Raw genomic sequence first — 16,880 nt, forward strand, 5'->3', positions numbered from 1 at the left:
GGCAATGAAAACCTGGCCTATTACAGGGATGTCCATATGGGCACACCCTATGGAAATCACTATGGGGACTGGAGAGGTGCCTTAAAGTGGGACACGCTGACGCCCTTCAGAAGAACCCCCTTCCAGGATCAGAAGGGGATTGGAATCGGCAAGGAGGTACCCTGGGGCGCTCCTCAGAGGTGGCCACCTGGGTCCATGGAGTAAGTGGACATCCGGGGGCCGCAGCAACACAGGGACGGGCTGGACCTAGACAAACTCCCCTCACACCCTCTGAGGCACAATATGTCAACAGAATTGTTGTACCAACTAGAGATATGGACACCATGGACAGCTATGGGATAGAATCCCCGGGGGGAAGCCTGCCCATAGCTGGCCGGATGGACTGATTAGGGAGGCCCCAGGAGGCTACAAACGGGTCCTGACAGGAAGAGACATCTACTCTGGAAGGGGCTTTGCACATCCAGCCCAGCGGTAGATGCAAATGCTCAAAATACTGTAAGAGTGTGGGCACGAGAGACAGTGTGCCAGTCTGGACCATCAAATCACATTGCTTCAACCCAAGGATCACACGTTACACCCCACCGCGTCAACAGTGGGCAGAGAGACCTCCTCCTTGGAATGACGTTTAGGCAGAGAGCTAGGATGGCATCTGAGACACCAGTCGTCTAACATGCGGCGGGGAAGATAAAGGCGCGAAGGGCTGGCTTTCAAGCCTTCCTGAGTATATGTTCACCCTCAACACCAGGGAGCCAAGGCAGGTCCCCACTAGAAAGATTCCTCTGCTTTTCTAGGTGATCTGGGATGGGGGTGGGGGTAGGATTCTGTTGTGACTGCACAATTCTTCACACAGGGGGAGGATGTTGGCATGGCATCATCTCAACTTTCTTTTTTTGTATCTGATGCAGCTGTCCCAGGAGCAAGGCTGCAACTGTGCATGCAGGAAGCAGGGCTGATTCCTAAGCAAGAAACCTTAACTAGACTTTTAAACCTTTGTGTCAGAATTCCTAAGGGCCTGATGGGGTGGACGATGCCTTCACCCCATCTGGCAAACTCAGGGTTGCAGCTGTGTCGTCTGCTGGTTGAGATGGCCCCCTGGTTAACTCTACCTACAGGAACGGAGTGGGCCGGGGGACGGAGGGGAGGAGCTCACCGGAAGAGCATTGCTGCCTTTCATCTAGACCAGCACGATGGCCAAACCTAACGTCCGTTCCCAACGTGGAAGAACTGGGGTACAAATGGAGAGAAAGGGAACCGTAGCTGAGGGGAAAGGATGAATGGCTTACGCAACGACTACGTTTGTCCAGTACGTTCATGTCTCACGAGGCTTGGAGAAACAGGCAATACCATCTCTCAGCTCCATTATACCAGACAGCTGAAAGGGTGAAGCCGAGCTCACTCCTGCCTTTGGAACCTGACAAAGTGAAATGGACGCTGCAAACCTGAGTGGCCTTGTCCTGGAAGACATGTAGTCACATGAAAGACGTTTCGCTGGATGAATTGCTAATGACTGGCTGGCACTCCAGTCTCATTTTGCAGGTTACTCCTACCTACCCTGATGTGTCCCCACAGCCCTGGCACCATTGGTGAAGCTATAATACCGACAACGGCCAAGTACACTGGGACACGGAGTTACAGCCTCCGCAGGACGGAACACCAATGGAAAACGGCTGGCCCGAGAGAGAACTGGATTTAGCTAACCATTAGCTCATTTCTATGCTAAACAGTCTCACACACGTTCGTCATTAGGTGCGAACAGCAGTCGGTCAGGAGGTGACAAAAGTAACACTAAACGTAGATGTCCAGTTTCTGGACAATGTCCACAGTGACAAGCCAGGTGAGGCCCACATTTGGAGAAGGAGAGGAGGGAAGAGGGAAACGCAGGAGGAGGAGAAGTAGCATCAGAAGCGAGCACGCTCCCACTTCCGCCCTTTCAGCAACCCAAGGTGAGGCCCAAGGCGGGGCCGCAAGACACTCAGGCACCGCTGGCACGCGCAAACACTGCACAAAAGGAAGCGGGTTTCTGTGTTCACTTTTTTACTTTATAACCCTTTTGTACTATTTGAATATATATATATTTGCAATATACATGTACTACTTTTATAATTAAACAAGAACACTTAAAAACGATTTAAAAAAGAAAAGTGAAGAGCTAATCACAGTGGAACATGAAACAGAATATCATCATTGGGGACAGGTCACCCAGCTGAGTCCAAAATCTCCAACGTGGTCGCTGATTCCAGTCTTGGTCACGTCCAGCCTCGGATCCTCCGACCCCATCCACGGGGCACCAGCACTGGCCTGCGCAAAGCTCCCTCCAGGGGCACAGGAGAGGCCGAAACGCGAGGAACAAGTCAGCAAAATTAAGTTAATTTACAGGGTCAGAGTAAACTGGCCACAGCGCCCGCCCCCCACGCGGCCGGCAGGGAGCGCAGAAAGAGGCGTGCGGCCGGGGCGCCGGACCAGCGGGGGACCCGGGGCTCCGCGCGCTCGTCCGCGGCCACACCTCACAGGGCAAAGGTGGTGAAGAAGATGTGCATCTTGGCCAGGAAGGTGGTGACGGAGCCCTGCCGCCAGAGCTTCATCTCCACGTCCAGGGCGAAGTCCCGCGGCTCGCGCACGGACCGCTGCAGGAAGACGACGCCCGTGTAGGCGTTGAGGCGGCGCGTGCCGAAGTAGCCCTCCTCGTTGCCCTTGGTGATGGTCAGCGCGATGGTGTCGCCGGCGAAGGCGGGCACCGGGCTGATGCGGAAGATGTGCGCCGGCACCAGCAGCCCGGTCTGGAAGTTGAGCCGGTAGTACGTGATGCGCGCCGGCGCGTTCTGGCACTCCATGAAGTCGTGGCACAGCGCGCGCTCGCACTTCCTGCGGGGCGCACGGCGGGGGCGTCAGCGGCGGGCTCGCCCCCACCCGACACTCACCCTGCCCGACCGACCGGGCGCAGGCCCCCAGCCCAGCTCCGCCCTCGGCAGCCTCGCAGCCTCTGCCGGGTCACCTGACCTCCCTGGACCTCAGCTTCCTTGTCCGTAGGACGGGTTAACGGCCTCGCGGTTTCATTGATGGGAAGGGGTGAGTTTATAAACATGCGGCTCTCAGCACAGCGCCAGGTAGCTTGTTAGCAGCTCTCTCTCGTCCCGGTGCACCTTCCTACCTTCCTTCATTCTTACCTCCCTGCCTGCATTGTTTCCCTCGCACACTGCCTATTTGCATGGATTCCCTGGCCATGGTGTTTTTATTTTTGCAATCTTTTCTCAGATTCCCTTTTCTTCCATAATTGACTCTCCTTCGGAGCCATTTCCTCTTCTGACCTGGGATGGCCTGCCCTTTCCCCTCTCCGAGTATCACAGAGCTCTGAGTCACACCTGCTCCAGAGGACGCCGGGGAACTCGGCCACGCTACAGGACCATGATGACAGAACCTGCACCAAACCCCACGGGGCCCAAGGCCTCGATTTCTAAGCCCAGCAACAACCTGGTCTCTTCTGGGTGCAATGAGACACTGTCACCTCCATCACTAAATCCCTGTGTCAAAGCTCAGTGCTTCCAAAATGGGCACCAGGGCTCAGCAGGTCTAGAGGATGTTGTGAGCAGAGTTCCCCAACTGGGGGACCACAGTGCACAGCCACGCAGGGTTGGGGTATGACGTCGCCAACACATGGCACTAATGCAGCACCAGGCCATGCCATATGCTGTGTAAACTCATGACGTGTTTTCACTCATGCCGTGCTCACACCCACCCTGGGGCTGGCGCTACCGTCACCCATGTTGCAGGCGGAGCAGCTGAGACCCAGGGAAAGGAGGTCACCTGCCCAGGGTCACCCAGACACACTCACCCAAGCGTCCCAACACACCTGCACATAGACACTCCCCGGCACTGTGTGTATTAGCAAGCATGTCACAGAGTCAGCAGGGCAGCCGGCAAGTAAATCACGAGCGCATACATGCTAGGAAGTGCCACCCCAGGCGGGCTGCACGCACAGACGCAAAGGACGGCGACCAAGCAGAGACAGCAAGCTTCGAACAACGGAGCACACCCACGTGACAGCACCACGCAGAGAAAAGATGGACACCCCAGCAAGTACTCTACGGAAATGTATGTTTAGTAAGGAAAGGATAGGAAATACGGCGAAACACCAAGAGGCATCACTAGGGAGTGTGGTCACCAGCCTGCGAGATGGTCCCGGTGTCTCCCCTCCTGTCAGTCACACTTTGAATGTTGCCTCCCAGGGTTCCCCGTGCAGTGCTGGACCGTGTGGCCAGTGGCAGAAGTGATGATATGTCACTTTTAGGATTAGGTTAGGTTACAAAGGACCATCACTTGCCTTCTTGATGACCCGTGCTGGGGGAGCTCCGGCCCCATGGAGAGGCCACATGGTGAGGCGCTGAGGCCTCCCGCCCAGAGCCATGAGTGGGCAGCGGGATCCTGCAGCCGCGGTCAAGGCTTCAGAGGACCCAGCCCTATGCGACCCTTAGCCAGGACCACCCAGCTAAGCGGCTCCTTGGCTCGTGACCCTCCAAAACTGTGTGAGATGATAACTACTTGTCACATTAAGATGCGAAGTATTGCAAAAAACTCATTACACAGCAAAAGATAACTAGTGTGTGTGTTTGAGAGAGAGAAAGAGAATATTTTTTTTTGTGAGTCTTCTTCCTTTCATACTCTATGCACTAAGCTTTCTGCAAGGTGCTGTTTTATACCATTTATGGTCATCAGACCACAGACCTGGCAGTGGGGCCTGTGAAGAGCAGGGGGTGGTGAAGGCATGCGCCACCGGTCACCTGGCCTCCGCCCAGGGCAGTGTGGATCGGTGCAGGGTCCCCGGGCCCGAGGCCGGGGTGGGGGCACTCACGTTTCAGAGACTCGGACGTAGTTTGGAGGACACTCGAAACGCAGGCAGCGGAAGCCGCCCTGGATGTTATGGCAAGTCTCAGCCTCAGAGCAGTTGTGGGTGCCCAGTGCACACTCGTCCAGGTCTGGGGGGAGCAGAGGAGGGCGATGGGAGGGATGCCCAGAGCTGGAGACCCTCGTCCGAGCCACCCCAGCCCGCCCCGGGGGCCTGAGTCTCAGGGCAGCTCGTCCTGTGGGCACACAGCTCACATGCCACCCAAGCGTCACATACTCCCGTCTCTTCCACTCTGTACAGTAGCCAAGGGCCTGGGAGCCTCTGTGCTGCCAGCACAGGCCATTCCCCAGCCCCCGCGCCAGGATGGCCAGGGAGGAGGGTTCGGGGGAGATGTCCTGAACGCGAACAGGTTTCCGGGCTGAAGCGCCTTCAAGAGCCAAAATCACTGCGGCATCTAACTGTCCAAGAAGCCCACGCTGTGTTGCCACCATCAAGCAGAACAGGGCCTCAGGCTCAAAACTGAAATCACGCTCTAGGCACATAAAGTCATCATTCCCGCACAGCTGTTTACGGCAGATAAGATCCTCACCTCTTAGGGAGTCCAGACTGATTTTTTAAATTAAAAAGCAGATAGCTCTGCAGCCAGGAAACCCTGGCCAGCTTCTGGGACCCCTGAGGCTCCTCTTGTATAGGCTCCTCACTGGGTAGGTCTCCTGTCTTTAGAATCATCCCACAGGACCCCCGTCCCGCTCGCAGGGCAGGGCCCAGAGCAGAGTCCAAGCCTTGAAGACTCTAAGCTGGGTCCAGCAGCAGAAAGACTGCCACCTTCCTCATCCCAGGCGTAGACCTCGGTGAACGTGGCCACCAGTGGCATCGGCCATTCTCTGCCTATGCACTTGGTGTCAGAGCTCTGGGAGCACAGCCAGCTGCATGAGGCTTTCTGCGCCTGCTTGGAGGCTGCCTGAGGCCCCGGTGGGGCGGACCCCTCACTCACCTTTGCAGGACCTCCCGTTGGCCGTCATGGTGTAGCCGCGCTCTGGGCACGCGCACTGGTAGCTCCCTGGCACGTTGATGCAGCGGAAGGTGCAGAGGATGCCGGCGCCCTGAGCGCACTCGTCAATGTCTGCCAGAGAGAGTTTCAGCCCCTCGTGAACCCTGGGTCATCCTGCCACAGCCGTGGAGCCTGGGGGCCCGTTTTACAGATGAGGACGGCAGGGCTGAGAGGGGAAGAGAGCTGCCCGAGGCCACAGAGCACACAGGACCCGCATCCCAGGGCTTGCTTCCCGGGGCCACTCCATACTTGCTACTGCCAGCTGAGGGCCAATCAGGCACCAGACAGGCCGTGGACAAGGTACAGCCGACCCCTGAACAACACAGGTTTGAACTGCACAGGCCCACTTACACGAGGACTTTTTTCAATAAATACTACAGTACTACGCAATCTGTCCTTGGTTCAACCACAGATGCGGAACCGCGGATACAGAGGGCCGACTGTAAAGTTATATGTGGATTTTTGACTATCGGGGAGGGGAGGCCCTGACCCCCGTGTCGTTCAAGGGTCAGCTGTAATTAACTTAATCCTTCATCCCACTGAGGTCAGACGTGGGAAGCATTTGTCCAAGGTGGCACAGCCAGGAAACGCACGGCTGGGACTCAAACTCTGATACGACGCTAAGGCCTCCGTGTGCCCTGTGTCCCGGCCCGGTGGGGACTCTAGGAGCCTGGCACACGGGAAGCGGCGTCTCTCAGGAAGGGGGCCCTGGGCAGAGGAGAGGTACCTGTGCAGGTGTGCCCGTCCTCGGCCAGCTGGTAGCCCTGGCGGCAGTAGCATTGATAGGAGCCATAGATGTTGGCGCACTCCTGGCTGCAGGGCTGGGCCTCACACTCGTTCACGTCTGCAGACAGACCAGCCGGAGGTCACCGAGGTGTCCTCCCAGCCCAGAGGGCCAAGGTCCGGCTCACCTGGAGCCTTATCTTGAGAGACCATCAGTTCCAGCCTCCCCTTCGGGCGATGGGGAACCAGAGGCCCAGAAAAAGGCAAGGAGCCTGCCTGAGACATGCAGTGAGGCAGGGGCAGCAATGTATTATAGCTTGCTGGTGCAGTCCCGGCCTCCTGCCTAGAGGAAGCAGCCACAGGTGGGGCTCAGATCCCCGCACGGGGAGCTAGATGCTGCCCTACTGAGGGTGCACAGCACTGGGTAGAGATGGCTCTGGGAGATGTCACCTAGGTGCTAACAAGGACCTGCCCTTGACCCCCAGGGCTGGCCCTGCATGGGGGTGGGGGAGGGGTGAGAGCAGGCCTGCGAGGCAGCGGGTGAGCGGTGTGCGTGGAGGACGGGTGAGATGGGGCATCTGCTGGACTCTGAGCTCCCTGTGGGCAGGGACTTGTCTCTCATTCATCCAACCAAGCAAGACCTGCCGGGCTCCGACAAGCGCCAGGCCTGTGTGAGCGTGGGGACACGGCCACGAGCAAGACGGACAGCCACCTCCCTGTCGTGGAGGTGACGTTCACGTGTGTGCTAAGGAGGAAGCGGGGGGATTAAACAAGTGGAATACCTAGTACGTCAGAAGGTGGCGCATGCTATGGGAAAAGAGCAGAGAAGGGGCAGGGGTGTGTCTGGGAGGGCTGCAGTGTTGGAGTCGTGCGGGCATCTGGGGAAGCGTTCCAGGCAGAAGGCATGGTGAGAGCGCAGGCCCTGAGGTGAGGGTGTGCCCTGTGCATGCACAGAAGAGCAAGGAGGCCGGCGTGGTCAGAGCAGAGTGCGGGGGAGGGAGTCAGCTCACACATGGCCTTGAGGCCACCGTCTGCCGCATGACCCTCGGGACCTCACAACATACACAGCGTTCACACAAAATGATGGACGGCATGAATGAATGAATGAGTGGCTTCTCTCCTCTACCAGGCTCTGAGCTCCCGGGGGCCAGGGGCCACGCTGGTTCCATCTCTGAGTCTCTACCGTCCAGCCACAGACAGAGCTGGAGAGAAGTGGCCTGAAGTAGGGGTGGTGGGGGGGAAGGCAGAAGGGCCAAGAAGTGAACGAATGAACTACAACTAGGGTGGGAAGGATGCTCCATCCCCACGGCTGTCTGCACCCAGCCTGGCCGGGGGGAGGCTCACAGGTGGCTGTAACCCCCGTGAGTGAAAGGGAGTGCCAGGGTCTGTTTGGGGAGCCCATCCAAGTGCCATCTGACACAGCCAGGCCTGGGGTCGCTCCCCTGTCCCTGGGCTGGTCCCGTCCCACAGGAGGCCAGCTCTTTGGCCAGGCCAGGTGATCAGAGAGAGGTGCATGGCCTTCCCAGGGGCCTCAGCAGACTCACCTCCCCAGGAGGGAAATGAGGAAAGCACCTCCAGGGGAGGTGCTGGGAAAGACGGTGCCAGCTAAATGGGGCCAGAGACCCCACATCCCCTTTACTCACGGGACCCCTCCCCACTTCACCGAGCAGCCTGGGACCCCCGCACCCCTCCACACCAACCCCACCAGACCTGGCCCAACCACACCATGAACACAGGTGGGAACAGTGTGACGGTCCCTCACGCGTCCCCTCCGTCAGCCCCAGGAGCATCCCACATGGGTGACGACTGGGCCGCAGGTCCAGTTCACGTGCTTGGTTTAACACACAGTGTGTTTAAGTTTAGATCCACCAGCGACGTGTAAAAACCAGCAGACTTTGCTTAAATATCTAGATTTCTGGGATCTGGAAAACCAAGATGGGGTCACTCTGCATGGCACTGCCAGGTGCTGTGTGGCCGCCGGGCCGTCCGCCTGGCCACGGGCCTACCTCTCGTCTCACTCCCTCTGCTTCCTGCCTGGACCCCAAGGCACCGCAGTCATGACCAGGACCAGCACCTACCCAGGGGCAGAGGCTGGGCTGCCCCCCCTGCCTGCAGGGAGCTCCCGCCCAGGGGTGCAGACAACACAAACACCCAGCCCTTGGGTCTGAGATGGCAGTGGGGGGCCCTGGCAGGAAACAGCCTGCAGCTGAGGCCTGGGGCCCTGCACAGTGGGCCACGGGTCAGAGGCCGGGTCGGCCATACCTTCGCAACGCTTGCCGTCGGCCGCCAGCAGGAAGCCGGAGGCGCAGGAGCAGCGGTAGGAGCCGAGCGTGTTCTCGCACGTGTGCTGGCACAGGCGGCTGGGCGAGGTCCAGCACTCGTTCACGTCTGTGGGGCGGGCGGCAGGCGCAGGGCCTCAGGGAGGGCGGAGGTGGCCTGGACGCCAGCCCCCTCCACCCCCGGGGAGGAGTGGGACCCAGGAACCCAGAAGGAACGAGGCGGAAGAGGGAGCAGGGGAAGAAGGCAGAGGAGGTGTTGGACGGAGACCAGAGGCAGACGTGGAGAGACAGACGGCACAGCAAAGGGCAAGAGAAGAGCGCGATGGGGACGGAGAGCAGAGTCTCAGCTGGCCAGGACGGCAGGAAGGCAGTCCAGCCCAGAGAGGGCCGGGCACGTGGTCAGAGCAAGGCTGGCCGGGGGGAGGGCCTGGGGCAGGCGGGCACCTCTCAGGGGAGCCGGACGGGGTCCCGGCCACCAGTCCCACCTACCGACGCAGGCGCGGCCGAAGGCGTCCCGCTGGAAGCCAGGCTTGCAGTCACAGCGGTAGGAGCCGGGGAGGTTGTGGCATACCTGCCCCTCGCCGCAGCGGTGCACGCCCGACTCACACTCGTTCACGTCTGCAGGGGGAGGCGAGCAGGGCACCCTGAGGCCCGGACTCTCCCCCTGCACCAGCCGCCCAGGCCCAGGGCACCCGGGAAGCCAGAGGCTAGGGGGGAGGCGGGCCTTACCCACACACTTGGTCCCGTCCTGGCTGGCGTGGTAGCCACGCCCGCAGATCACTGGGTTCCTCTGGCACGTGTAGGAGCCCACCGTGTTGATGCAGCTGAAGCCTGGCCGACATGGCTCGGAGAGTGACGTGCACTCGTTGATGTCTGCGGAGGGGGGTGCGGGTGACAGGGAGCCTGCTGTAGCCCCTCCCCGAGCCCCAGCATCTGAGTCCAGGGCTGCACTGGGAGGCGGCCGGTCCTGGGCCCCAGACCAGCCCAGGTCGGGCTGGCAGGTCAGACTGTCCGGTCCCTGCGTGCCAGGACCCGAGGGCTTTCCCTCCCAGAACCCAAGCGCTGTTGGGTAGGTTAGAAAAACGTGATACACCTTCATCCAGTCCAATCCCACAGATGGGTAAACTGAGGCCACAAGAGAAGTAACTCAGCCGCGATCAGACAGTTCAGGATAATAAGAGCTTCCATTTTGCAAGTGCCTCGTGGGGCCCAGGCACTGACGCATCCATTCACAGGGGGACACTGAGGCCGGGAGAGGGCAAGTGCAGCAAGCCAGGCCTCCCTGATCTGTAAAGCCCTCAGAGCCTATTCCCCCAAAGACCCCTCCTAAAGACCCCCAGGGCCAGGCAGACACAGCCCCTCCAAGCCCCACTCACCCACGCAGTTGCCCTCGGGGTCCTGCAGGAAGCCCTCCATGCAGCGCTGCCGCGCCTGGCAGTAGAAGGAGCCCTTGGTGTTATGGCACGCGGAGCCCGCCTGGCAGTTGTGTGTGCCCAGCTCACACTCGTCCACGTCTGCCACACAGACCAGGACGGGGGTCAGGGGCCGGCGGGCTGGCAGGCCCCTGCCCGCACATCCCCACAGTGACCTTGACGGTTACAAAGGTCTTCTGCGTCACAGGGAGCTGCCGTGGCCCACGCCAGCAGTAACAACAACGTCACCCCTCTCACTGAACTCTGCCGTGCTACCAGGCGTTGTCCCAAGGGCTCTGAGACGTACTTATTTACTCAGTGCTCGCATGTACCCAGAAGCAGGCTATGACGAGCCCCCTCCTTCACAGGGGACACTGAGGCACAGGCAGGGTTCCATAGCTGGGGCACTGCTTCTGGGCAGCCAGGCTTGGAGCTTCCAACGATGGAACTGCCAGACCTGGATGGCACCGCTGTCCCCACCTGCGGTGTGGCACCAGCAGGTCACAGGGGCCCCTCCCCGCTGTGCAGCACCCAGTTTACAAAGTGCCGGCCCCATGCTTCCCCTGTGCTTCCTGCACAGCAGGCATATCGGGCTCTTCCCACAGACGAGGAAACCGAGGCACGGAGAAGAAAGGGGACACAGAGGGCTAGTGGCACAGCCGAGACTCCCTCGGCCTCCTGACGGCCTGACCAACCATGTGTGTATGTCTGTTGTTCATCCATCCACCCCCTCCAGTTTCCAAGGTTTCCACCACTTTCCCACAGGAACCCAGCCTCTAGGCAGCCCTGTGCTGGGTTCTAGAACCCCCTCCAAGGACCCCCGGGAGGCTGAGAACACAGCCCCTGCCCAGCCACTCTGGTCTAGGAAGGAGGCCCTGGGATGAGAGGGGCGGGGCTGCTGGGGCGTCCAGGGAGACGGCCCCCCTCCCCAGGTGCCAGGGTTCTCTAAAGGGGGCTCACCCTGGATCTGTGTGAGCCCTGTGGGCATGCGTGGTGCACACAGGTGTGCGCCGAGGGGCCTGGGCTCATCTCCTCCCAGCTCATCCCACCCCTGCTCCGCGCCCAGCTCAGGGCCCGGCATGGAGTGCGTACAGCACCTGCCTGAGCTCCCGCCGACCTCAGAGCCGCTTCCCACTGCCATTTTCAGGGATTGCAACAATGGAGCGCTGCTCTGGGTCTCACCTCCTGGGTGACTTTCTTCTAGACATGTTCAGTTCAAATACAACGCTTCCCGTCACGGGTGAAACAAACTCCCAACTGCTTGCCTACCTGGGCCTGCCAACCCCGCAGCCTCCTTCCACCGGCAGCGTGCTCCCACCCGAGACGCCCTTTCTGTTCTTTGCGCCAAGACTCCTCCCCTCGCTAAGGGCATGGCACCTACTGTTCCCTCTGCCTGGAACACCCTTCCCAGGGGCCTCTCATGCTGCAGGTCTCCGCCCGGACATCACACAGGCCACAGGGGGCCGGCCTCTTTGGACCCCACCTAAAAGCAACACCCAGCCCCGTGCGCCTGTGGGCCCCCCGACCCCCCATCAGGAGGCCAGAGACAAGAACACGCCCCCACCGGTACCCCTGCCACCCAGAACCCTGCCAGGCCCACAAACGACGCTGGGGAAGCATCTGCTGAAACGGTTCAATGGACCCTCTCTCTCCTCTGAGGCGGCTAGAATTTTCTGGTAAAAAGGACAGAAGTGACCCTTCTGTGGGAACTGAGGCATAGGGAGGGGAATAACTGACCCAGACACACTTACCTCGGGCCCCCCCCCACCTCTGCCCCCAAACCATCATCTGTGGGGTCTTCCCACAGGCAGGAAACCCCAGGGCTGGGAGCTTGCCAGAAGGGAGAAGGCTCTGGGCGGGCCAGGAGGTGGGCTGGGGGCGGATCAGAAGGCGGGGCGGGGGTGGGGAGGTGGGCGGGGCCTCCAGCCGGCTCGCCTCACCTGTGCACTCGCCGTCCTTGAGCATGTAGCCGGACTCACAGGTGAGAGCCTTGTAGCAGCGGAAGGAGCCCACCGTGTTCATGCAGTGCTCACCCCGGCTGCACGTGTGCAGGTCCGTCACGCACTCGTTGATGTCTGCGGGGAGGGTGAGGCCCTCAGAGGCTGCGGGGCGCTCCCGGCACGCCGCCGCCGGCCAGCCAGCCCTGCCCTCAAGGTGCTCACTTCCCAGAGAGCAGCACGGTCTGTGCAACCACCCATTCAACAAAGATTTATGGAGCACGTGCCATGGCCCCAGGGGTACATGGTGAACAAGACAGACAGAAAGTCTGCCATGGCGCGGGACACTCAAGAGCAGGAGGACCAACAGACAGACAAACCTAAGAGGGAGGGTGGTCCTGAGTCTTGTGGAAGAGAGAGTGAAGGAGACCAGGAGTGGGAGGTGCAGGGGGTGGAGGCACGAAGGATCCTCAGGGCAGAGGACACTTGAGCAAAGCATCTGAGGAGGTGCCAGAACGAGCCGAGCTCGTATCTCAGGCAGAGGGGCAGGCTGCCAGGCAGGTGCAGGGTCTGGCCCAGAGGGGTGTGACTGCGGGGAGAGGAGAGTGCTAGGAGATGCGGGGCAGGCGGGAGCCATCGAGGGCTCCAGCAGACGAGGGAAGTGGGCTGACTTATCGGTAACAGGGTCTCCTGGCTGAGTGCAAATACTCCAGGGGTGAGGGTATGTTAGAAGAGGAGATGATGGGGCTTAGGCTGCCACCCATGGAGGCGAGGAGAAGCAGTCGGGTTCTGGAAGTACTGTGAAGGTCAAACCGACAGCATCTATGATGGATGCGACGAAGCAGAGAGAAAAAGAGGAGCCCACTGGTCTTGGCAAAGCTTTCTGGACGAGCAGCCCTGCAGGTGGGGGCCCAGCACCTGGGCTGCGGCCAGCTGGGAGGAGCAGGCTGACAGGGGAAGGTTGGGAGCCCTCGACGTCACACTGAGCTTGAGGATCAAGGGCAGCCAGACACCTGCCTCGGAGTTCATGGAAGGGGGCTGAGGGGAGACATTAACTTGGGAGTGGTCACTGCTGAGGTCACCTGGGGGCCGAGTACTGACTCCTGGGACGCGCAGGTGGGGAGGGGAGAAGCCAGCAAAGGAGGGAAAGAAGTAGCATCAGGGAGGGCGGAGGAGACCCAGAGAGGTGGCCAAGTCCGACGTCCCTGCAGGTGGGCAGAGGACACCCCATGTCTCCGCCACGCTCCACCTGGCAGGGGAGGTTCAGCAGTCGTGCGGATTCGTTCATTCACTGGACACACCTTAACGAGCACCTATTCTGTGCTAAGCCCAGGTGGCCCAGCGGTGTGTCACAGCCTCTGCCAAGGAACTGCCAGTCGGCAGGCAGGGAGAGAGGACAGGTCGGGTGGAGACGCTGGGGAAGAAAGCTGCACAGTCCTGGGCTCAGGCCAGAGCACTGCCCGCTCTGGGTCCTGCGCTGTCAGAGCTGCTCTCAAGGACAGCAATGTCTGAGCTGAGCCTACCAGGATGACAAGGACCAGGTGGAGAGGAGGGGTACAGGGCTGTGGGGCAAGAGACTGTCCCAAACTCACAGGTGAACCAACTGGTGTACAGGCCCGGCCAAGGCTGGTTGGGTGGGGATGAGGAGGAGGAAAAGGGAGAGTTCTAGCCCGTGGTTTCCAAGGAAGGGTTGGCTGGGCCAGATAGAGACTTCTGATTTATAAGCTGGATTGACAGAGAGAGACACATTCTCAGGAGCCCAGAAATGTCATGGGCCAGGAGCCCCCCCTAGCCTGGGAGGAATCATGGTGAGAGATGACAGCAGACACCACTGATTGTGTGGCTCACTTAGGGATCGGGCGGCTTACAGGAACTGCCCTCGATCCCCCAGAGATACTGCTTCACAGATAAGGAACTAGGTCTCACAGAGGGGATGTGACTGAAGTCTCCCAGCCTGCACGGGACCACAGCAAGAACAGAACCCAGAGCGCCCAGCCCTTTCCCCACTGCTGCAGAGTGGGCCCCAGAGACGGGGCTCCCATCATCTCAAAGCCAAGCCCACCTGGAACACTGTTCCCAGGACCCAAGATGTTCCTCAAAGGACAGGGCACAAAAGGCCAACAGCAAAGCACAGGTGATTCCGCACAGAGGTCACCTGTCTGTTAGAAGTCCTGTGGATTCGGCACTGCCCAATACTGTCCCACTTCAGCTTACATACCTCCAGTGATGGGGAGCTCACTATCTCTGCAGGCTGCCTCAGTATAACACATTTGTTGAATCACAATTACGGCATCAAACACTAGCAAATTCTTTACATGGACTCATGTAATCGCCACAGTGACCCTCTGAGGTAGACATTAGTCCTCTCTTTTCACAGGTGAGGAAACTGAGGTTCAGAGAGATCAAATGACTGGTCTCAGGTCCTACAACTAGAAAGCGGCAGAGCCAGGATTTGAACCCAGGCAGTCTGGCTGCAGAGGCCACACTCAACCCGGGCACCCGTCTCCCATCTCACCAGCCAGGGTTAATAGAACACGCCTGGAGCTCACAAACGCACCGCAGAAGACACGTCTGTGGATGAGCAAGTGATGGAAAGAACGAGTGCTCACAGATGAGATGAACACATAAGTGGAACACAAGGACGAAGAGGAGACTGGGGTCCGTGCCGGACGATAAGGAGGGAAAGGCTGAAAGAATGACCATAAACTTAGCTGAATGGAATGCACCTCTGCTCTTTCATCCCAGAACCCGTTTTCCAGCTGCCCGGCGACCCCTTTTAGGACAAGGTCTTCTCTCCAGGCCGCCAGGGAAGCCTGCACACCCGCGTCCTGGGAGGGTGCTCACAAGGTGGACCGCCTTTTCCCAGACACACACAGACACAACCCAGACGGGAGGAGCTGCCCCGCCACTGACAAGCAGGCTCCAGAGGGCGCATGTTGGGCCGGCGGCTGGAGGCCAGGGGCACACATGTCTGCAGCGGCCACTCCGCTGCCTGGCGGCGGAGGGTGAGGAAGAGGACATGTCCAGGTTGGGCATGGTCCCCAAGCACAAGGACGACACACGGGGGTCTGGGCACGTGCGGTGCAGTTCCCACCTCCACATGTTTGTTGCAGCCGTTCCTTCCTCCCTCATGCCCCTCCCAACTCCCAAATCCCCATCGTCTTTGGAGACACGTGCACACGCCACCTTCTCCAGGGAGTGTGTCCAGACGCTGCCAGCTGGAATGGCCTCTCCCTTGGCCTCTCCTTGTGTCCCTGCCACAGCATTTCCCAGTCTGCCCCGAGCCCCCGCTACCCTGGGTCTATCTCTGTTCAGGTCCACGATGTTTCCTCCATGAAAACATCAGACCCCCAGCCATGGGAGAACAGCAAGTCCTTGCTGCCCACAGAGCAGGCCTGGAGCCCCAGCCCTGGCCCACAAGGGCACCGAGAGGCAGGAGGGCAGACGCATTACTGAGCACCAGCCCATCCATGCACAGGCCGGGACCTGGGTACCAGCCCTTGCCAGGCCTCCGAGCCCCGAGGTTAGAGGTGAGGAAACAGGCTCAGAGAGGCGAGCACTACTGCTCAGGGTCACACAGCAAATGGACGCCTAGCTGGGGTATTTGCCTCTGAAGGGGCTCTGGCCACATCTAAGGACAATCTCAGCAGCTGAGGTCACATGCACACTGTGCCCCGGGCTCTGGCTACGCCATACACATGTCACATAATCTCCAAACGGGGAGCAGTGCCCTCAGTGCCCCCTTTTTACAGATGATAAAACAGAGGCTTGGGAGGAAGTTCAAGCCCACAGAGATACTAGGGGGTCCTGCTTCGAACCCAGGCCTCCCTATCCTGCTGCCCACGTGTCTCAATGACCTCATTTCAATGACCAGCCAGGTCACACCTCAGATGAAGTTCTGACTCAGGCACGTCCCTGGGGAAAGCAGCTTCCCGGTGGCGTGGGTGGAGAAGCAGGACAGGAACCAGGACACGAGGGGCATGACACGGAGCATGGGGTGGGGGGTCGTGCTGAGAGCTCCCATGCAAAGGGCAGGCCCTTTAGCATGTGGCTGCAGTGTGGCGGGCTTGGCGTGGAGCGGAGCGGGGAGCCGTGACGGTGGCGGCAAGCGGGGCTCTGGCTTACCCACGCACTTCCTGTGTGCGTTGAGGATAAAGCCCTCGGCACAGACCACTGTGTGGTTGACACAGTAGAAGGATCCCAGGGTGTTCACACAGAACTGTCGCCAGCTACAATCGTGAGTGCCCAGCAGGCACTCGTCTTGGTCTAGTGACGGCCGCGGGAGGAAAAACAGAAGGGCTGTTAGAGAGGCGTGGCCTCCAGTGACATGGAGCCTCCAGTGACAGATGGGGAAACTGAGACCCAGACGGGCAGGGACCTGCCCAGGACCTCCCAGCCCATCAGTGGTCCCTCTGGGCTTTGGGCCCAAGTCTGAGTTGGTCCAGTTGAAACATGTCAGAGCAGGAGCCCTAGCAGAGACAGGTGGCAAAGTGAAGCTCAGAGAGGGTAGACAGCCTGTCCAGGGTCACACAGCGGGCGGGACCAGGGGCCGTCTCCCACCCATGCTCTGGAGACCCTCCACCTCCACGGGCAGCCACGGGAGCCACACAATGGCACGAGTTGCAAACCTAAGTGCTT

At 59.9% G+C, this 16,880-nt stretch overlaps 1 protein-coding gene across 3 annotated transcripts in view; it reads right to left on the reverse strand.

Annotated features, from left to right (window-relative positions):
* Window positions 1-2,024: 2,024 nt before the first annotated feature.
* The window catches only part of FBLN2 (fibulin 2), a 74,650-nt gene continuing 59,794 nt past the window's right edge, over window positions 2,025-16,880 (reverse strand). Inside the window, exons 9-18 of one of the 3 annotated variants that reach the window (XM_061197327.1) lie at window positions 16,368-16,508; window positions 12,246-12,380; window positions 10,270-10,407; window positions 9,623-9,766; window positions 9,383-9,511; window positions 8,877-9,002; window positions 6,619-6,735; window positions 5,835-5,963; window positions 4,847-4,970; window positions 2,025-2,862 (exon numbers count right to left, since the gene is read on the reverse strand). In XM_061197327.1, coding sequence (XP_061053310.1) covers window positions 2,505-2,862; window positions 4,847-4,970; window positions 5,835-5,963; window positions 6,619-6,735; window positions 8,877-9,002; window positions 9,383-9,511; window positions 9,623-9,766; window positions 10,270-10,407; window positions 12,246-12,380; window positions 16,368-16,508 — 1,541 coding nt within the window. In that variant the 3' untranslated portion in view covers window positions 2,025-2,504. The remainder of the gene's footprint in view (window positions 2,863-4,846; window positions 4,971-5,834; window positions 5,964-6,618; window positions 6,736-8,876; window positions 9,003-9,382; window positions 9,512-9,622; window positions 9,767-10,269; window positions 10,408-12,245; window positions 12,381-16,367; window positions 16,509-16,880) is intronic. The other 2 variants (XM_061197328.1, XM_061197329.1) reach the window with 2 other exon arrangements.

Source organism: Eubalaena glacialis, chromosome 7 (genome assembly GCF_028564815.1).
Source record: "Eubalaena glacialis isolate mEubGla1 chromosome 7, mEubGla1.1.hap2.+ XY, whole genome shotgun sequence".
Lineage (NCBI taxonomy): Eukaryota > Metazoa > Chordata > Mammalia > Artiodactyla > Balaenidae > Eubalaena > Eubalaena glacialis.